Here is a 20366-nt window from a genome sequence, read left to right as displayed (position 1 = left end):
CAGTGGGTAAACTCAGATGAAGAATGTGATCCGAGATAAAATAAACGCAAACCATCAAGCTATGTCGACTACGTCGAGTCCCCATCCTGTGTGGCTGTGTGTTTATTGAAAGCTCACGCAATCCCAATGGCTCAGGAGCAGGACAGCCTCTCTCACTGGGGATGGTACTCGCTGTAGCCAGGACACACAGCACCAGTGAAATGTTTCTCGGCAAAGCCTAACATCGTGGAGCAATGAACATCTATTGTGCCCGTGGAAGAAACCTGAGCTTGATTAGTAGCTGCCTTATTCATGGTCTAGGTATGTTGCTCGGTCGGAATATTCCTCTTACTGAATACTTAAAACCAATCAAACAAAACACTCACATTTTAAATACAGCAACATCAGTGGTTTGACTCAACACACAACATTAGCTTGAAAGATTTTTGCCAAGGGATTTATATAAAGCCTCATTGAAACTGAATAATTTCCTCCACTCGTCCCACCTATCCTGCACTGCCGCTGAGCTTCCCCCTCATGTTCAGCACCTCCTTGTGCACGCTGACAATTGAAAACTACCTAAAAACAACCCCCTGAAGGTGCTGCTTGAAAAAAGAAGCACTTTGAAAGCACAGCGAGGACTTTGCAAATGACTGGGCAGGAGTAAGTTCAGAGTTTATCATTCCCAAAAGTGTTCATTTAAGCTGCCTTCATCATTGAGCGGCTCTTTTTTGACATCAGTGAGGACCATCCTTCTTTCTGACCTCCCAAGATTCGCTACTGAACAGCCTACCGGGATTATGCAGCGCCAGAAAATACTCATGGATGGCAACTGCCAAGAAAGGAAATAATTTTCTTCCATTGCAGTGTATTTTTACTGTGTCATATATACAAACAGTAGAAATGAGGAGTTTCACTGAAACGGTTCATAACATTTCCTATGGCTTTGTGCAATCTCCAATTCAAATTTGAACACCCACATCATTTTTTGTTTCAAACACTCAACCCACCCACAAGAGGAAAATATTTGTATGGTTCTTTTATTGAGATTATGTCAATCTGGAAACAGATGGACAGACAACAAGAAGGGGAAATACATGCCAAGTTAATAGGAGCAACACATCCTATCAGTCATTTCCAAAATGCAGTTTGCTACATACGTGAGGTGTTGTCAGTTGGCCTATCCAAAGGGGTAGGCAAGTCCAGCGTGTGCCTCGAGCGTCCCCAGAGCATCTAAGCACGTGTCAATACCGTGGCACTGACAGGATTGCAAGAACTCGTCAACCCGAGCACGTGGTGATTTCCAGGGAAACGTCACAAATTACGATGTGCAAAAACGGACGGGCTGTTGGGGGGTATTAGAGGGGGATGCTTTTCTCAAGACTTTCTAATTGTTCTTCGAAAAATTTAATCTGCTCCTCGAGGTCCTTCTGTTCAATCAGCAAGGAGGTCTTGACTTGAACAAAGCGTCGGTAGTCCTGGAGCTGCTGCTCAGTCAGGTATTTGGCAAGGATGCCAGAGACCACTCTTTCCCTACGATCTAGATTCTCTTTCAGGTCTTTTGCATCTTCCCGTTGTCTGGACAAGAGCTTGTGCCGTTCGTTCAGCGATTGCTAATAGGATGAAAAAACAAAGCAGCACACTATGAAAACTCGTAATTCCTGGCAGACTCTAGATCTTCATTTGGAAGCCACAGTCGATTTAGTTTAATTACTTCCTCTTGTGGGCTTTGTGTTCCACATGAATTTTTCCTCGATTGAATTACTCATTCTTGTGGCTTGTAAGGTAAAGACACCCAGTAAACCCCATCAAGGCTCACTTCTTCTATGCTGCCCTCAGGAAAAAAATCAATCTACCTAACATTCTGTTAATTTTGGAGTATCCTGTACCAACCTTCTTTCAATTAGAAGCTCTTTAATCCACATATCTTTGTATCTTGTGAGTTGCGTGTGGCCAGAGTGCCAATGTCATATTAAAAAGACAGTGCGACTTCTATTAAAAGGTCCATACAATAAAGTAACTGCTGCAGAGAGTAACTGTTCATCTAAAGTTTCTTTTTATCGAATCCACGAGAATCAAGCCTTGCCTGTTCTACAGGATTTTAATGTCTTTCACATTTTAGCTAATTCTCTTTCAGCTGTAATGATTTTCACAGGGATGGCACTGCCGGAAAATGTCAGGTTTCGGGGCAGTGTCCATAAACATACCACAGAGCAGTGGTCACCATCAACACCCTAAAAAGGGGGTCTAAAATAAGACTGCTGGTTTTGCTGACATTGGGCAATTGCAGCGACTGGAGATAGTTGTAAAAATGCTGGCATGTAACCAAGTCGTTATTGAGCATGTTTTACAAAATCTTGACTACATGATTTTAATGTATTTACTATGAAGACTATAAACATAACACTAAAGAAACAGCAGCCCCCTTCCCACCCCCCCACCCCCCCACCCCCCCCGCCAAGTCTGGTGGCCAAAGGCAGTGTGAAATACTGCCCCAAATTATTCGTGTTAACGCGACTGACATTTTGGAGCGGACAGATCCTGATTCTCCGTACCACACTGCACGGCAGGACTCTTTTAGTGCCCTTCTGCATGTGAACTACGATAGACCTCTACAGCTACAGGTCAGCAGCAGCACAGCTCCAGGAAATCCCAACTTTTCTAACTCTGTGCTTTTTTAACTTCCAAATAAAACATAACAGAAGGTATTGTATTGATAAATACGTGTCTAAAAGCAATAAGGACAGCAGGAAAGCATCATTCCTGTGATAAATTTGGCTTTGTCTTCTCTAGCAAAAAAGTGTATTTCAGACTTGAAAAGATTTCCCAGTGACGTGAAACAATTTGTAATTTTCCAGCAAAACTGGCTAGTTGAGTTAAACTACAGGGAATTTTATCTCTAGTTGCAACCACATCTTCCTGTTCGCTATAGTTACAACAAGCCCATTAAGTGAAATACGATTTCAAAGGCAGTAATTACTGCATTGAAATTACCAGTGGGGGAAAAAAAAACCCAAACAAACAACAAAAAGCCCTCTGAAGCACCGGTTTGGAGCTCCTGCACAGGGAGCAGCCCGAGGGTTGGCAGCCCACCCCTCTGGCTGGGGCTCTCCTGGGGCTCTCCCGCTGCTGCCACCCCAGCACCCCGCTGCCGAGCTCGCTCTGCTCTTCTGATCTCCAGCACCAAACCCGTGGCCACACCAGAGGTCCACTCTGCTTCGGCTGTGGAGACACAGCCCGTTGCGTGGCACTAAACGCTGCCCGGGCAATGGCTGGTTAGGATTCATATATAATTTACAACTTTCGTTTAGAGCTGTCAGACAAACGAGGTGAGAACTGCTCCAGCTGGAAAGAAGGCAACAAACCAAATTAAATACCCCGCTCGCTTGTCGCTCACCTTCTCCTCAGCATCTGTATTGCCATCGATCCTCCTCATGGCATTCTGGACTCGGGCAAGGCGGCTGGAGAGGCAGAGCAAGAGGCTCACAACCTTCTCCAGGTCACCGATGAACATCATGTAGCGCTCAAACTCATTGGGCTTGCAGACCTCCCGCACCATTGCCTCCAGCTCCTCGCCTCGCGCCGCACACTCCCTGCCTTCAGAGAGGACGAGCTCCCTTTCCTCCCACAGGGTCCGCAGCTTTGACCGGAGGCTGGACATGAGTTCCAGCTGCAAAGGGAAAAAAAAAAAAAAACATCATAGAAAGCTGTTATTGCCAAAGAGAATCCATATCATTTCTAGAGAATGGATTTTCCTCACATCATCTTTGTCAAATTTTTGACTTTTAAAATAATTTTAAGCTCTGGGAAAGAAAAAGAAAGAAAAAAAAAAAAGCAAGATTTTCTGAGCTTTACTTAATTCTCAAAGTCTGAAAAGCAAATTACTGCTAATCACCTTAACTGGTGATATAATCCCTAGCTCAGAGAGCTTCCAATCCATCAGAAGTGAACTGCAATAAAGATTACAACATGATTACACATGGTTATGCTCTAAGACATGAGCATGAAGTCACAGCTCTATTACCGAGATTTACAAGAACTGACTGGAATTTCATTTATAATATGCACTGAAAAAGTCCGTTCCATGGGTGATTCAAGCAAGCCACAGTGCCTGTGTAGGAAGCAGAGGCGGCTGTTTGATACGGAAATGTTGATATGGAAAAAGGCCCCGAGACCGGAGCGTGAGAAGAACCCTATCAGCTTTATTTGGAAATCAGCCGAGGCCACCGTGAACAGGAGCAGCAGCCAGACAGCAGGTACCAAAAAACATCACCATGTGCACAGCAGGAGGAGTTTCAGGAAGGCAGATTGTCATTACCTGGGATGGAGCACGGCCAGGTTTCTACAGGAAGAAGAAATATTTATCTAATTCTTCACAGCTACACATTGCCCTTCCAAACTGCTGTATTTCTATCGTAGTCCAGCTATGTCCAAGCTACCTCTATTCCCTGCACCTATGGAAATTAATAGGGCACTGTAGTGTGCAGAAACTGCTGTCAGTTCTCTCAGAGTAAAAAATATTTCTTATAGGAAAGACACGGAGCTGTCGGAGCGGGGCCAGAGGAGGCCCCGGAGCTGCTGGGAGGGCTGGAGCCCCTCTGCTGGGAGGACAGGCTGGGAGAGGTGGGGGGGTCAGCCTGGAGAAGAGAAGGCTCCGGGGAGACCTCAGAGCCCCTTCCAGTGCCTAAAGGGGCTCCAGGAGAGCTGGGGAGGGACTTTTTAGAAGGGCATGGAGTGACAGAACGAGGGGTAATGGCTTCAAACTGGAAGACGGGAGATTGAGATGAGATCTGAGGAAGAAATTCTCGGCTGTGGGGGCGGTGAGCCCCTGGCGCAGGGTGCCCCGAGCAGCTGTGGCTGCCCCATCCCTGGAGGGGTTCAAGGCCGGGTTGGACGGGGCTGGGAGCGACCTGGGCTGGGGGGAGGTGGCCCTGCCCGGGGCAGGGGGGGGAACCTAAACCTTCCTCCCAACCTAAACCATTCTACGAGTCTATGATTTAGGCTGCCAGTTGTAATGAATTTACAGAATTTGAGACCAGATTTGAGTGCTAAATTGTGAGTCAGCCGCTGCACAGGAGCTGGCCTCGCGAGGAAACATACAGCCAACTCTGAGTGCTTATGCCAGAGACAACCCATCCCTGATGACCTGCTGAAGAGAAATATGTGGGAGGAGAGATCTGAATCAAACCAGGCAGGACTGAAATACCACCATTTATGATCAATATGCCAATTTGCCAGGACTTCACCTATTAGCAAAAATGGTTTCGAAGTTATCTGTGAAACGTTATTATTGAGATAAAAGTAATGAATAAAAATAGCCACAGTAATAACTTATTTGTCATGGTAAAGAAACCACAGTTCCTCTGATGAACATCTACCTACTTTCTTAGCTGTGATGTCATCGAGGTCATTTGTGCTGTCTCTGCTCCTATCCAGGACTTGGTTTCCCTTAGATGTAGGATCTTCACTCCTTTGCTTGGCATCGTGTTCAGGTTCAGGACATTCTTCTGTTGCATCTTTACTGTGTTTCCTGCATGGCAATAGAAAATGAATATCCATGGCAAACACTCAGAGTTTTGTTCTCAAACATGGTGTTCATGGTTTTATCCACCTTGACTTCAGAATTATTTTCCTCACTTCTCGCAGCAGCATTTTTTCCTCATTTTTTTAAAGATACAGAGCAACAGATTTACAGCCCAGGTTTGTCACAGTCCCTTTTAATGAGGTATCATCGAACCACATTTCTTCTGTCATATACCCATAGCTGCAGATATTTCTTGGTATGTAAATCAGAAAGCTAAAGTATTTTGCTAATGAAACAAAAATAAAAAAAATATACGCTCAAGTCATCTTACTGCTAGTACATACATGGTATTCATACACTAAAATAGCTTTAAATACTGGGTAATTGGTTTTGTCTACTTACTCACTCTCCTGAACGTGCCGTACGTCTCCCTTTTTTCGGCGTGATTTATCCGGCATGGAAACGTTAACAGGAAACAGACCCTCCATGAGGTCTAGAGCAGTTTTTCGACCAGGGTGAGGCATGAGAATATCAACCAGAGAATTGTCTTTGGCAATGATCTCCATAGCAAGTTCTTCGTACCGCTGGTCTTCAGGAGACTGCAGTCTCCTTCTGGGCAGATCTGCCGCTCTCTCGGGGAGAATATCATCTTGGCTGTTGTGCACAGATGTGTCCTTAGCAATGAAACCTTCGGCTGTATCTTTGTCTCCTTGGGGAGGCTGAGCGAAGGCTGTGTGGCAGCACGTTACTTGCTCCTGAGGAGCTGCAGGCTGCTGCTCTGGACACTTTGTTAAGGCAGTGCCATTCAGAGATTTAGTCCTGCATTCCTCCTCCTCCAGCTCAGCATCCTCCTTGCTTCCACTTCTTGGGGCAGGAATAGAGGTTTCAGGAGTCAGCTCCTTAGTATCCTGACAACACGCACGTCCGATTATGTCATTGTCTTTACGTTCATGATTCTCACGTCCATCTTTCTCAGGATCACGGAAACTGTAAGAAAGAAGACACTTCCTTTTGCTTCAGACGATAAATACTCTATAATAAATATTTCTGCAGACTGTTTAAGCAGCTACATGTAATTGTCATTACCTTTCCAGCTTCCTCTTTTTATTAAATGTTTTTAAATTCAGATTCCATAATACCTACTAATTTTGCCTGGGGAAAAAAGGGAACATGTAAAACATTTAGCTGCACCAATCCATATAGTTTGAATCTCCATTTAATTTCTCATTTTCTAATTATGACCAACATGCATGTTTTCTGAAATAAACTCATGATAAAAAAGTGCCCTAAAATGTCCCACCGATGCTGTTTGACAAACGGATGAAAAGCACGCAGCCCTCCTGCCAGCCTCAGCGAGAACGCTGCCGACAGGACGAGACACTTGCAGGGACCGGGGCTCACGCAGCTCCTTCTGCGGCCACATCTGGGCACCACTGGGCAGTAACAGGAGGATGATTTGCATTTTGTGTTTCCCTCCACCAACCCTCTTGTAACACAGTGACTGCATTGCGGGAGGGTAAATCTTCACTCTCTTGTTCCCTACGCCTTCTTATCTCTAGAACAAGAATGTTTCAGCTCAAGATACGCCGTCACTGCCTCCTGCGAATCCTCAGTCCTTCTTAGAGAAGACTTCTAGTGCTTCCTTCTCTTTAGGCAAACTGAATATCAACACAGAGGAAACACTGTTCATCTGAAGCTTCTGGTTTGAAAAGGCCATTAGACTTAAGTAAAAGTTTTATTAAATCCTTTCAGCTAACCATTTTGAGATCAAACTTCTACTTTTGAGTTGGCCAATGCTTGTCTGACCCATTGCTTCGAGTTTTCTGACGCAAGACTTCAGAAGAAACTTTGATGGGAAAAGCTACTGTCTGCAGGGCATAAATAATTATATTAATGATGTCAGAATAAGTAGATATATGTAATTTAAAAATGCACTTTGGACCAGAATTTGCAAGAGTATAGTGGCACTGTTGAACACAAGACAACTGGAGTATGCATGGACCATCCTCTGCAATCTCTGATGTGCACGTATGCCTCCGTGTAACTGCTTGTGAAAACAGCCAGTGCATCTGTATATTTAAGTACTGTTGTATTAAACAGGACTGAATGAACAAACCTATTTTTCCCTCTAGCAAAATTTTTCATAATCTAACAGGATTATGAGGGGACAGCAGAGAGGAAAACTAGAGGGATTAGATGGAAGGAAAACTTAGAAGGCCCGATTTAACTACGTTAATGTGACATACAAGCTTCAAAGTTGCAGGCACAAAGCAAAAATTTTCTCCCTCAAAACAGGCATAGAGGTTTTATCCACCTTTGTTTAGCTCTTTCTCTAAGGTCACATATAAAAGCAATGCAGCAATCGGTCCTTCCCTCCCCTAACGGTACTGGTTAAGACTGTCTCTGTGGATGGTGTGAGTCTGTCCTAAGCCACATGTGGAGACACGAAGGTAGGCATTGTCCTTCCCTGAAGGACACCAGGGCAGCAGAGAGCGATGAAGAGACTTAATGCCTAACAGTGCAGACTGCCGTACCCCCCGTGGAGATACACACACACACACACACACACACACACACACTAGCTTCTAGATTTAAGAAAATACCAGCAGATTGCTGTGCTGGGAAAGCTTCCACATGCTTGGACTATTATATTTAATGCCATGAGCCCCATGCTATCTCCAGCCGCCACTTGTCTGGGCGGGTTTCCCGACACAGACGTGGGGCTCTGCGGAGAGCGCGGATGGCTCGTGGCTGAGCTGAGCGCTGGTGAGACACAGAGCGTTTCATGTGGCCAAACTCAGCTGTGGCTCAGCGATGAAAGTCTTGCTATTCCTGAAATTCCCTCTTCTCTCATTTCCCTTCTTCCAGCTCTGCTTTGCAGCTTTAACACAGTCATTTTAGCTTTTCACCAAAAAAAAAAAAAGAAGTCAGCTTGGCAAAGGGAAATTTACTCATAGTTTGTACTAGCTAATGACTAACAATGTCACTTAGATATCTATTATATGCACCTTTTCACTGCAATTAAAAATAAACAACTCATTTGACCTTGACTTCAACTACCTGGTTCTGGTGCTTTAGTGATGCCCTCAATGCTGGAAAAGCCTTTCCATCAAAAAGCTGCTGGAAATACCCCCTGCAAAACACCACGGCATCGCAACGGGGCCCTGTACTGTGATACCCAAATTAACGTGAGGATGACGTAACATTGTGATCACGGATTGACAAATGTTTGGGAGTGATTGATGATGAAAAGAGACACTGAAGAGAATCACCGCAAACATTGCTGGGCCTTGTTCTTACTCATGCTCGGGCCTCATTGTGATGGCAGCGGGTAGGAGCAGCTCGTAAACACCCCATCTGCAGCAGTTATCTCGGAAAATGGATAATATCAGTGGAAACTGCCTCAAAATTGTATCGTGCGATTGAATGGATGCAAAATATGCCTAAGAACGTCCTCAAGCATTTTTCACTAACCCACGGACACTACTGGTACAGGTAACGATCATAGCTTGTTCTTCCCGCTGGTCCCCGCTGGAACTTTTATTTGAGTAATTAACACTGCAAACATGCCGGTCTAACCTGCATTTTCTACCACAGCTCAACAGCACTTTCTGGTGGAGGAAAACAAAGAGAAAAAAACGAGTTACAGCTGTAACAGAATGAAACCTCTACTTACAGCTATTTCCCAAAGATGATAATCTAAATTAATTACTAATGAAACCCACTCTGGATTTCTCATCTTTTCATTACTTAATAGATATTATAGAGCTATGATCGAATATGTTTCTGTTCAGAACTTCCAGTGACGCTCACGCCGACCTGCTAAGCCTCTTAGCTAAACTAGGAAATTTAAGAAAAACTTCAGAATCTTACTAAAAATACATTTTTTTTTCTAAGATAAACAAGCCTGCAGAAACTATTGGGAACTTTTTGAACGACTGAAGCAGGGGAAATTCTATTACTACACAAGTGTCAGCGTCACTGCTTTGTTGAGACAAAGTGCAGATCTTTTCCTCCCCTGACGCTCCTCAAACAAGCCAAACAAATACAGAGAGTTAACACACAAACTTGCTAGTTAGCTATGTGTAAATGGCACAATTATTTTTTTTTCCCCCTTAAAAAAACCACACCAAAAGCCCCTGTTACACCAGTCGGTGAGCACACGTATTTCAAGACTGGGCGTATCGGAGCTGTCGCGGATGCCGTTTTTCCCGGAGCTCAGATGAGGGAGCTGCGATCCCAGAGATGTGAAGGAGCGCGGGAAGAGCAGCACGTACACTCTGCATTTCCCGCTTTTGCTCCACACTGTAGAAACGATTTTAAAGACTGTCCCAGAATGAAATAAATAGCGTAGCAGGTGAACATTCCCGCACGGGCAAAGGATCCCAAGGCACAAGGAGAGAAGCAGCCAGCCGCGGCTGCCGCTGGAGCTCCCACGCCCGGGGCATCGGCTCGACCTTGGCGCGGGCGGCGCAGCCTTACCTGGGGGTGCCGAGACGGCTCTCGCACGGCCGAGCCGGGGCCACTGCGCCACCGGCGCTTCTGTAACTGTCCTGGAAATGAAAACAGCACAATGGTACTACCAGCGTTTTCAGACTAGGCAGCCGTTTCACTTCACCCCCGTGTTTGTTAACCCCAGAAAGAGAAGCCAACAGTAGATCTCCGAGGAGGTACACCAAGGTTTTTATTTTTGAGTTTGTCTATCTCTTTTTATTAATGAAATTGCTGTTTTGCTCTTCCTAGGTAGCGTCCATCTCTTTTTCCTAGAAAACCAAAGAACAGCTGGCAACAAAAGATATTCCCTCACTGACTCTCACAATTCAAAAAGTAGGCAGCATTGGAGGAAGCCTATCAGCCTCTTCAGTTGGGTAATTTTAGTAGTATATTTATCATAGAATCATAGAATGCTTTAGGTTGGAAGGGACCTTGAAGATCATCGAGTTCAACCCCCCTGCCATAGGCAGGGACACCTCCCACCAGCCCAGGTTGCCCAAGGCCACCTCCAGCCTGGCCTTGAACACCTCCAGGGATGGGGCCTCACCAGCCTCTCTGGGCAATTTATTAGATTATTTGTTTTCTGACCCTTTCATCTTCTTTATTCTCCTTGACAACAATATTGACAGCCACTGTCCTTCAAATTCAGAAGCCAAAAAGGTTGGTCATTTATAAGAATCTCTCTCTAATAACCTTTTCTGGGATAGTGCTCTAATGAGGTTAACCACGGTGACTGCTGGAATGCCAACGTCCTGCATACAGCACACGTTCTCTGCAAACGTGCCTCCCGAGCGCCATAGCCCATGCGCTCCCCTCTTTAGCTCTGGAGGGGACCCTCTCGAGCCCGGTGTTGTCCAGCCCTCGCGCAGAGCCTATGGCACTTGCACAGCGCATCCCTTGAAGCAGACACTCCTCTTCCTCCCCGCCTGTACCTGTGCGCTCGCTGAACGAGAACAGATAGCTCTGCCCAGACCACATCGGCGTTTAACGAAGAATTATGCAATTCTCTTGTAACTTTTCACATTAAAGAACACCTTGTTTGTCAGCAATACTTTCTTACAAAATACTTTCGAGAGTAATGAACTGTTATCATTAATCATAAGTATTTAAGGCATTAAAATTGGTAGCACTTCTCCCCAAATCCCCCCCAATTATTTCTCCTGCACACTGCACAGCAGAGCATGCATTTTACTTTCCAGCAGCTACACAGCGTTTCCTATAGATTAAGTAAATGTGACTTCTCCTCCGCATCTATCATCTCTCTATCACACGCTAAAAAAAAAAAAAAATTAAAAAAAAAAAATCAAGTGTTAATTCCTCATGCCTCATGTTCAGCAGTTTTTCATGTGAATCATCCCACAGTTCTCTCAAAGAGGTGGACAGTCATAAGTTGGACTCAAACACTAATTACTATCTTAGTATCTTTCTTACCTGTGTGGAAGGAGGAGTCGATTTTGACCTCTCGCGAGCTCTCCCAGCTGCAGGATCACCTGCCTGTGGGAGACTCTCAGCTGATGCACGCTTGCTGGTGCGGGTCCCGTCTGCTTCGCTGGGAGACGGGTCGTGCTTTGAGGCGGCCGTACCAGCAGCAGCAGAGCTGGGATCGCTCCTGCTGGCCACGCTCGGCGGGGGAACAAAAGCCAAAGGAGGAGAAACATCTGGCGATTTTTCTTTAGAGAAAACCTCAGTGTTCTGCACCTTCCTGCTCCCGTTTGGATCGGAAACCTTGCCAGGAGGCCATCTGGGATGCGACAGCCTCTTCTGCAGGGGCGGCTTATGCAGCGGGAGGTGTTGTGAACTACCTGGCCTTTGACTAATCTTTCGCTCCATGTATTCGATAAGTGCAGTGTGCTGGATTTGTTTCAGCTCCATCCTGGAGATACTTGAACTGGAAAGTGCCCTCCCTCTGTTCTCCACAGTCTTTTTCCTAGCTGCCACCATATCCTGCTCAGGGATTTCATCCCTCGCTTGATTCCATGATACTTCCTTATCCGCCAGCTGATCGAGTTTCTCAGGTTCGGAGTAACAGAGTTTCTTTTGCTCTTTGGTTACCCTTTTCCTTCCCCCTATTCGACCTGATTGTGGCCTCTTAATTTCTTCGTCTCTACTGAAACTTTCCAAGGACTCTAGATGAGAAGGAGAACAAGGAACAGGTTTGGCATCCTCACCTGCACTGGATAACGAGAAAGACCTAAGGTGTTCGATTGAAGGCCTTTTAGAGGGTTTCTGTCTCAGTCTAACGGGCAAACTCATCTGTAAGTCTTTTCTTTTAAAGGAGGTTTCTCTCAGAACCTTTTTCTGAGCCACTTTAAGTTTCTCTCTATAGTCATTCTTGAAACTCTCATCCGTGGATGAAGCAGGACTCCTGAGAATGAGATCTTCAGTCTCAAGCGGGAGATCATCAGCACTGCACTGATGGTGGTGGTTGGTCCTCTGAAGCCTATTGCTTTCCCTTTGTAACTCTGGACACCGTGCCAAGGCGGAGTAGCTGCCTGCTGGAAATTCCTTTGGTGAGCTCCTCGAGTCCTCCTGACACCGGGTGAACTTGTGGTGGTGCAGGATGTTGGTGGCTTTCCCCCCAGAAAGATAGTAAAGCATGGGAGTCGTCTGCCTGGTTATTTGTTCACCAGCAAGATCATCCTGAAGCTGTCTTAAGAGCTGTTTTTGAAATTCAGGTTGGTATTTCTGATAAGGAACAGGAGGTTCCTCTTGTTCTATATGCACGCTAAGGTCATGACTGCTGTTATTAGCCTGTTTTTCTTTCTTGACTTCATGAAAAAAATGAGATGTGGAATCTTCCTTTGGTTTGAAAAAAGCCATTTGGTTAGTATCATCATAGCACTGCTTATTTCCCTGATCTGACCCCTCACAGTGAGGGTGCTCCGGTGCTGCAGTATCGTAGCTGCAGGACAGTGACGGTGTCTGCGTTTTGGCTTGCTGATTCAGGAGTGGTTCCTTAACATCACTCACAGTTTCTCCTTCAGAGTCACAGCACTGATTTTCATCTGCACAACTGTTCAGCTTCCTGGAAACATTTTTAATTAGAAGAGCATTCTCCATATATTTTAAGTCACAACTGTCCTCAAACACATCTTGATCCAAGCCTGAATGCAGCTCGGCAGGGAGCGGGCACTGAGCGCAGGGCAAGGAGCCTTTTCGTTGGCGGGGTTCTGGCACTGCGCTTTGCAGATCTGCCTCTCCGAAAGTTGGCTTACGTACGCTGCAGGGATACTGTTTGTCTTCTTGTGTATCATTAACAGCGCTGGGGTTGGTATGCACTGGGTGACAGGACTTGGAGTTCATCTCTTCAGGAATTTTATAAGCAGGAACTGAATTATAAGCAGAAAGTATTTTAGGGACATTAGCCAGAGAGTCACTCTTTAAATATTCTTGAAAAATGAATGAAGAAGGTCTGCTGAAAATGTGTGGATTGCTTCTCTTTATAGGTTGTTGGGATAGGCTCCACTCTCCGTTTTCCTCCACCTTTAACCCCTGAATTTTTGCTATAGATACCTCATTTGTAGAATCAGAAGAAAAAAGGCCCTTGTTTTCCAGCATCTTCCTCCTAGCAGCCACTATATTTTGCTCAGTAATTTCATCCCTGCGTCGACTCCCCGGCACATCCCTATCTGCTGGCCGATTGTCCTGCACGCAAGGAGCTGGCTGCACGCTACGCTCGCCGTGACTTCCAGAGCTGTGCCTCCCTCTTGAGTTCTCAAGGTGTCTAGTGACTTTATAGCTATCCAGTCTGGTGGGAGGAGAAGGCGGAGGTGCAGCCAGAGGCAGGGGTCCCTGATTTGAAGTCCCTCGGGCAGGAGTGCTTCCACAGCGCTCAGCGAGACTGGTGCTGTGAGAGTTACTATGGACGCTCAGGTCCGGTGCCTGGTACGGATGCAGACGTCTGAGGTCAGAGTTTGCTGCACTGAGATTATAAATACCTCTTACATATTCTGCGTCCATGTACGATACCTGCTCTGGAAGCAAACAGCAGTTTTCACCATAGCACGATGGGGCGGGATACTCTGGAATATTTGATCCCCCTGAGAAAGAGCTGTAAGCAGAGTCTGCTCTCCCAGGGAGGTGCAGGAGATGGTCTACACCGCCGACTGACTTCACTGGCGACAGATGGTTACCATTTTCAGGAGGGGTCACGGGCTCTACCAGCTCTCCAATCCTGCCACCTTGCCTGTGAGTCCATCGTTCTATCTCATTCCCTGATGAGGCCATTTTGTAGCATTTCCAGAAATCAAAGTCTGATTAAATGTCCGCAACTGAGTTGTCACAAAAGCACATTTTTGTCTGTAGTCACATTCCAATAATATCTAGAGAATCCTAAAAAAAAGAGAGAAACGTATGAAAAAGACACAGTGGGAGGATTCTGATTGCACCTGAAGAGATCAGACAACAAGCATCACACACGTGCTCAAGATGAGAACTTGAAAATAGTATTTAGTGTAGCTAGAAGTAAATTTCTGCCTTCAGTAATTACCAGAACCTTGGAATGATCATTTCCTCTATCACAAACAGAGCAACTAAGTCTTTATTAACAAGAGTTCTCTAGATCTTCATTAAATCTATAAGACTATACATACAATTAGAAGAAGCCCTCTCATTATGATTGCAAAATACCAAGGGCCAGAATCAACACTAGTTTCTGAATCTGCCTAGAAATAAACCTGAGAGGTTGGAAAACCCAGTTCAGATGCTGCCAAATCCTGGAGGTGCTTAAATACAACACGCATCTGGCTGGCTGAAGTTTCACAGGGACTTAGAGTTACGCTTCCAAAAATGCTCACAACCGTGGACCAGCGCCGAGCTCTCATTCCGATGGATGCAGCCCTGATCTAAACAGCACGGGGCTTTGCAACTACATGACTGCGATGACATTACACAAAGCGCGCCCCAAACCCCACCAGTGCCTCCACGTTTCCTTTCAGAAAGCCTCACACAGAAATACAAACACATGGACAGGTAGTTGGACACGTCAGTGCCCCATGGATAACTGTACCGAACACGCACTGCACAGATTAACCCAGAAGAATTATCAAATATGAAGAAATCATGATTATAATCAGTCTTATCAGCCTTCTGCCCCCTCCTTAAAGGCTTCCACTGTTTCTCAGAGAAGCAAGAACCAAATCATACTTTATTTGATGAACATGATGAAAACGGTTTGTTGTTTAAGTGAGCTTCCATGCCACTTCCATGCGTGCTCAAAAACACACATCTTGGAAAACCTTTCCCAGAGGCTTACAGAAAAGCTCCTTGATGAGAGATCGACAGAGTACCTCGACGAGAGATTTTTACTGTCGGTAACAAATCATAGATTTAAAAAGACAGCCAAATATTTTATGGCTGATGCTAAGAGCTCCCCTGCAAACATACCAAACGCACTAGAAAAAGCACCAGCTCAGAGTTCACGTTCAACAAATACACACTTTTTGCAGAGTCTAGAAAACAGCCTGTGTTTATTAGCAGCACTCGACATTTACTCTTTGATTGTTATACACGATGCATGCAGGTTTAGTGTATCAAATCTAAATTTAGTGTATCTACAAGCAGCCCGCTTAATAGGCCAACAGAAGACGTGCAGGAGGTGGTCACACTCCACCAGTGCGACCCCGTCAACCGCCTCCGCCAGCTTCAAACCCCTCCAACATGCTCACAGCCAGTATGAGCCCCTAATAACAGACTGAACCCGGCAAGGCAGACAGGTACTAGCCAGAGACCTTATTTAGTAATTCTCATTTAAGTGACTTCAAAAGACTGATTAGTTATAACAAGAAAGCCAACAGTCTTGAAAACCTCCGATGGCAAACCACTCCATGGGACACAGCTTCCGAGGAGATGCAAACTGTTTCCAAGTCCTACCAGAGTATTACACGTCTGTTTTCTCCAAAAAAGGTTGAACTCGCCAGACGTTTAATCTGTCATTCCCAGTACTGTACTTCTGCAGTGGGGCCTCAGACAGCTGGCAGAGAGCGAGGTTTCAGGGCTGATGTTGCTGTTTAATCAAAAAACTTCACATTCCTGCCTTGTTTCAAAGACAGTCCTGGTATCATTCACTTTGAGCCAAAGGAAGAGATGGACAGGAGCCAAAATACACAAGTTAATCTATAAAGGGAACTTGGACTGGTGGGACACAGTAAATAAATTAACTAGTTTCTGGGAAATGAAAACAGCGTAACACTGCACAGTGGGAATTTCTGCTGGGCTTTTTTGGAAATTTCAGTAAGAAACTGACTCAAGGACGCCTGGGGAAGTTCTCTCTCTCTTTAGAGATGATCTAAAATGCAGCTATGAAATTTAATTGTCTGTCCCTGAATAACAGGGTCACACAGGAAACATGAAGCACCAACAGCTGACGATGACATTCCCCTTCCTTTTCACCACGGTGTATTGAAGAATTTAGAGACATAAAAACCTTAAGACACCTGGTGAAAGGAAAACCGTGGATTTTCTGAAGCTGCACAGAAAGAGAAGCAGCTGAGAGAACTGCACTGACACTAAAAGCAGAATCAGACTCTACCACAGTCGCTATCACACCACTGTTAATTACCTAAACAAATGGATGCACTTGAAAACCTGGACCACCACAGCGACTGCTGGGGTCTTGCTGAGCTGTGCAAGGCTGGTGGTATCTGGAGGTGCTGGGAGGTGCACAGGACCAAACCCCATGGGAGCCACATTCCACCAGAGAACCAGAAGGCAGATTCCTCTGTCATTCTTATCTCCTTTTTTTTTTTTAATCAAAATTTTGTTCCAGTGGAACTTCTCCAAGCAGCTCTATTACTCGACTGTTGCTATTAATAGACCGAGCCAAGTCTTTGTCTGGGATGTGCTGGCACTGTTCCACTGAAGTTAATGGAGCCACCATGATTTACAACGAGAATTTGGCTCTGACTTTTCACAACTATGTGTAGAATTTAAATAACAGTTGTGCTTTGGTTTCTGTATATCAATGAGAGTACTCTCTTAGTTTCCTATACCAGTGTTTCCCAAGATCTCTTTTCCCCTATTATTTCAAGCTACCCGTTCATGATTTACTGTGAAGATTTTTTGTCTCAGGTTTTTATGATGACACCAGAAACAATAGGAAATATAATTTCAGTATCTTAGAAGACCGAGGTAAGAACATCTGACTTGGAAACAGCAGCAGCAAGCACTGAGTCCCTGTTAGCACCGGGTGCGGGAGGACATTGTGGCTCACAGGACATTCCCTCCTCCGTCTGCTCCTCCTGTGCAGTCTCTCCCATCACCTGTCTGAAGCTGCCTGCAGCCCTTCCTTCTGCTCCATGGGGAAGCGCCAGATAAGCTAGAGTTCCTCCCCCCCCCTCCCTGGGTGCCCCCTGGTCCAGGCTTGCCATGGCTCACATTTTGCCAATCTGTTTTGCTTAAGACCAAGTTTGCCATTTCACATCCCCGAAGAGACAGAAAAATGGTAAAAACCAAAGTAATATAAGAACAGCTGTATACTCTTCTCCAGAAGTCTCTGCTAAAATTTAAATAATATGATAATGAAACATATCTTAGGGAAAAATCTAACCTATTTCTTTTTGAGAAGATGTTTCCTAAACCCTGGAAGAAGAATCGTTGATCTCAATGTGTTCAAAGAACTATGTGAAAACTGCCTTCTCTTTCACATGGAAAAGAAAAACATTAATGTACTTAAAACTCAACTGACGTTAACAATGATGTTATTGTTCTCCTCAGCTGGTAGGTGGTAGAGCACCCTCCTGGACTACATTGTCTCTGGGTCTATGAAACCCTCTGGCGAGGCTGTAATACAACGTGCACATTCCAGACAGGCTTGCAATACTTTCATTGTAAACCTCTGAAAGCAAAAAGAAAAACGTTAAATTAAAAGTATATCAAAACCAAGAACACCAGAAGATGAAGGGACGCGTGTGTCTCTCTGTGCCCGAGGAAGAAATAAAGCCACTAACAACCTATTAAGATCCAAAGGTTTGGTTGGTTGTTGTGGGCTGGGTTTTTTTTGCATTTTGTTTGTTTTTTATTAAAAAAGGCTAACTTGACTTCCATTCACTTATTTATTATGTTTACTCCAATACTACCCAGGAAATCCTACACAGAGCACAGCCCTCTATGCAAAGCAGTTTGCAAACATAAAGCACTCACTCTTTGCTTTACAGATCCAACAAACTAGAGAGACAAGACGAACACAGATGTGGAAGAGAAAAAAGGGTCTCCGCAGGGAACAGGACTTGTCCGATGCTTCCCAGCAGGCTGATGGCTGAGGAGGAACAAGACCCAGATGACGCAGGACGCTCTGTACACGAGGCTGGGCTGTCTCTGGCCTAAGATAATGATGTTTTATGTCTCAAAACAAGATTTGTTCCAAGTTTCTACCATAATAATAATAGGGAAAAAAATAGTAGTAGCAAGGCAGTGCCAGGAAATTCACGTTGTTACAGCCCAGACTGTATGTTTTCTCAGCTCAGGTACCAGTGCTGTGCATTAAAACTCCTCGTTCACCCAAACCTTATCAAATATGGTCCCCGAGCATTCAGTGCAGGTTCAAGTCCTGCGGATGTCTCCAGCCCCTCACGGACTGCTGTTAAAATGCCAGTCACCACCTCAGCCTCTTCATTCTAGGGAAAGGTGGTTTGTATTGCACAATCTTGAATTCCTTGCAACCGCCTCAGTAGGTCAAAGCCTCACGTCTCTGGCAAATTAACTCTGTACAGAGAAAAATCAGTGACTCTATAGACTGCAGTCAATTAACGAGTTACTTGTCTTTTAAGGGCAAGCTTGCTTCTACTTACAGTTTGCTCTTGTTTGACCTCATTTAGATTGTATTAGGCACTGCTAATTAATCCATAACTCACCTGCAGTTATATACAATGCTTGCCAAAAGTGTCACCCATCTGAAACACAGGTATTTTCTTTATCAAGCCCCTGATTTACCCTCAGCAACCCAGGAAAAACAGCCCCTGGCACTGAACACAGCCACGTGGTATGTTCGCATACTTGTGCGGTTCCGTTAAAGTTTACCAACACAATCTTTCCATCAGAGAAGCAAGAATGAGCATTTTCCTTCATAACCACAAGCAGAGTTCAAACCTTCTTTTAAGACCGGGCTATTTGTGTTTACGGATGAGAAATTGTAATTTGGGAAAACCAAACAGGATTTCTCCTCCAAAACACTCCAGAGACAAAGGCAACGTCCTGCTAACATGCTGGCATGTAGAAAATTTCATAGATCTATTTCTGTAAAACTGCCCTTTTAAATAAAACAGCTCCGTGGAAATAAAGGGGGAAAACACAGCTATTAATCCGTATCAAACTCCAATATGCAACCGTTCTCCAAGCAACGAGAATCATAAGTGTGTGAAATGCAAAGCAAACACCGTGACCAACCTACCAATATTATGTCATGTACATGTTTGTGAATGACCTGTTCCTTATCAAAGGGTAAACACCTGATGTAAATATTAGCCGAAATTCTTCAGATTCCGATCACTTGCACAGTGTGCAGCACCTGACCCATCTGCTTCACAGACCATGAGACCTAAGAGATCTAATCACTACTAAAATGTCACCTGTGAGACTCTTGCTTTAGCGGCTGTCCTAGGGAAGCCCGGGGAGTCTGACATCCCGGGGAAGGCAAGTACCGAGGCTCTGGTACCACGGACACCTTCGGCAGGTTGATGATCTCGCACAGGTTCCCAGATCTCCATCCAGGTCTTCCTGGACAGAAATCTCTGCGCGTGCACAACACGGATGTGTTCTCAGTGACTGTATCTCTGAGACATGAGATGTCTGGAAATAAGAGCTGCTCCTTTGACCAGACTGTGAAATATCCAGAAATTCCAGACAAATGTCTGAAGTGTTCAAATTCCGTCACTTTCACGTGACTGTTGAAAGGGTGAGAGAAATGGAAGGATACCACCTCCAGGAAAGCGTGGCCGGCTGATCATCTTTGTGCCCAGCAGCTCTGAAAGTCACTGTTTCTCTCTTTTAAATAGATACGTTCCCTTTATTATTATTTTTTCTAGCCTATAATCAACAATTTTATCCCCCAGGACTTTCAGCTTTAGGTTTCAAACAGGAAGGCAAACGTAGCAGATGACATCCCCTTTAGATGACTGGAAAACACACGTTCTGCTAATCTGTATTTTTCTTGCAAAGATTTCTGAAGACTCTAAAAAGCAGATTTCCCATTTACCACCATTTCCAGAACTATCGTGCAGGTAGTTAACGGTTGCCAAGGACATCATACATCAAAACCCAAGGACAAACTTTCAAGTTTGCTTTGCACAGGCCCAGTGGGAAACAGCCTGCTACTGAGAGCCAGGGAAAGTCAAAGTGTCAGACACGTTCAAAACGGAGCCTAAATGGGATTTAG

The 20366-nt window shown here is 45.0% G+C and overlaps 1 protein-coding gene across 1 annotated transcript; it reads right to left on the bottom strand.

Moving 5' to 3' along the window:
* Positions 1-959: 959 nt before the first annotated feature.
* Positions 960-14224, bottom strand: SHROOM1 (shroom family member 1; the record flags this gene model as incomplete). Its single annotated transcript, XM_082489951.1, is given in 8 exon segments — positions 960-1592; positions 3377-3649; positions 3875-3922; positions 3924-3929; positions 5362-5509; positions 5906-6490; positions 9986-10056; positions 11429-14224. Coding segments are annotated over 8 exon segments (4182 nt in total). The 3' UTR covers positions 960-1337.
* Between the last annotated feature and the right edge of the window lie 6142 nt (positions 14225-20366).

This window comes from Vanellus vanellus (genome assembly GCF_965231255.1).
Source record: "Vanellus vanellus genome assembly, chromosome: 13".
In the NCBI taxonomy this organism is placed as follows: Eukaryota; Metazoa; Chordata; class Aves; order Charadriiformes; family Charadriidae; genus Vanellus; species Vanellus vanellus.
This window is presented reverse-complemented; position numbering and strand designations above follow the sequence as displayed.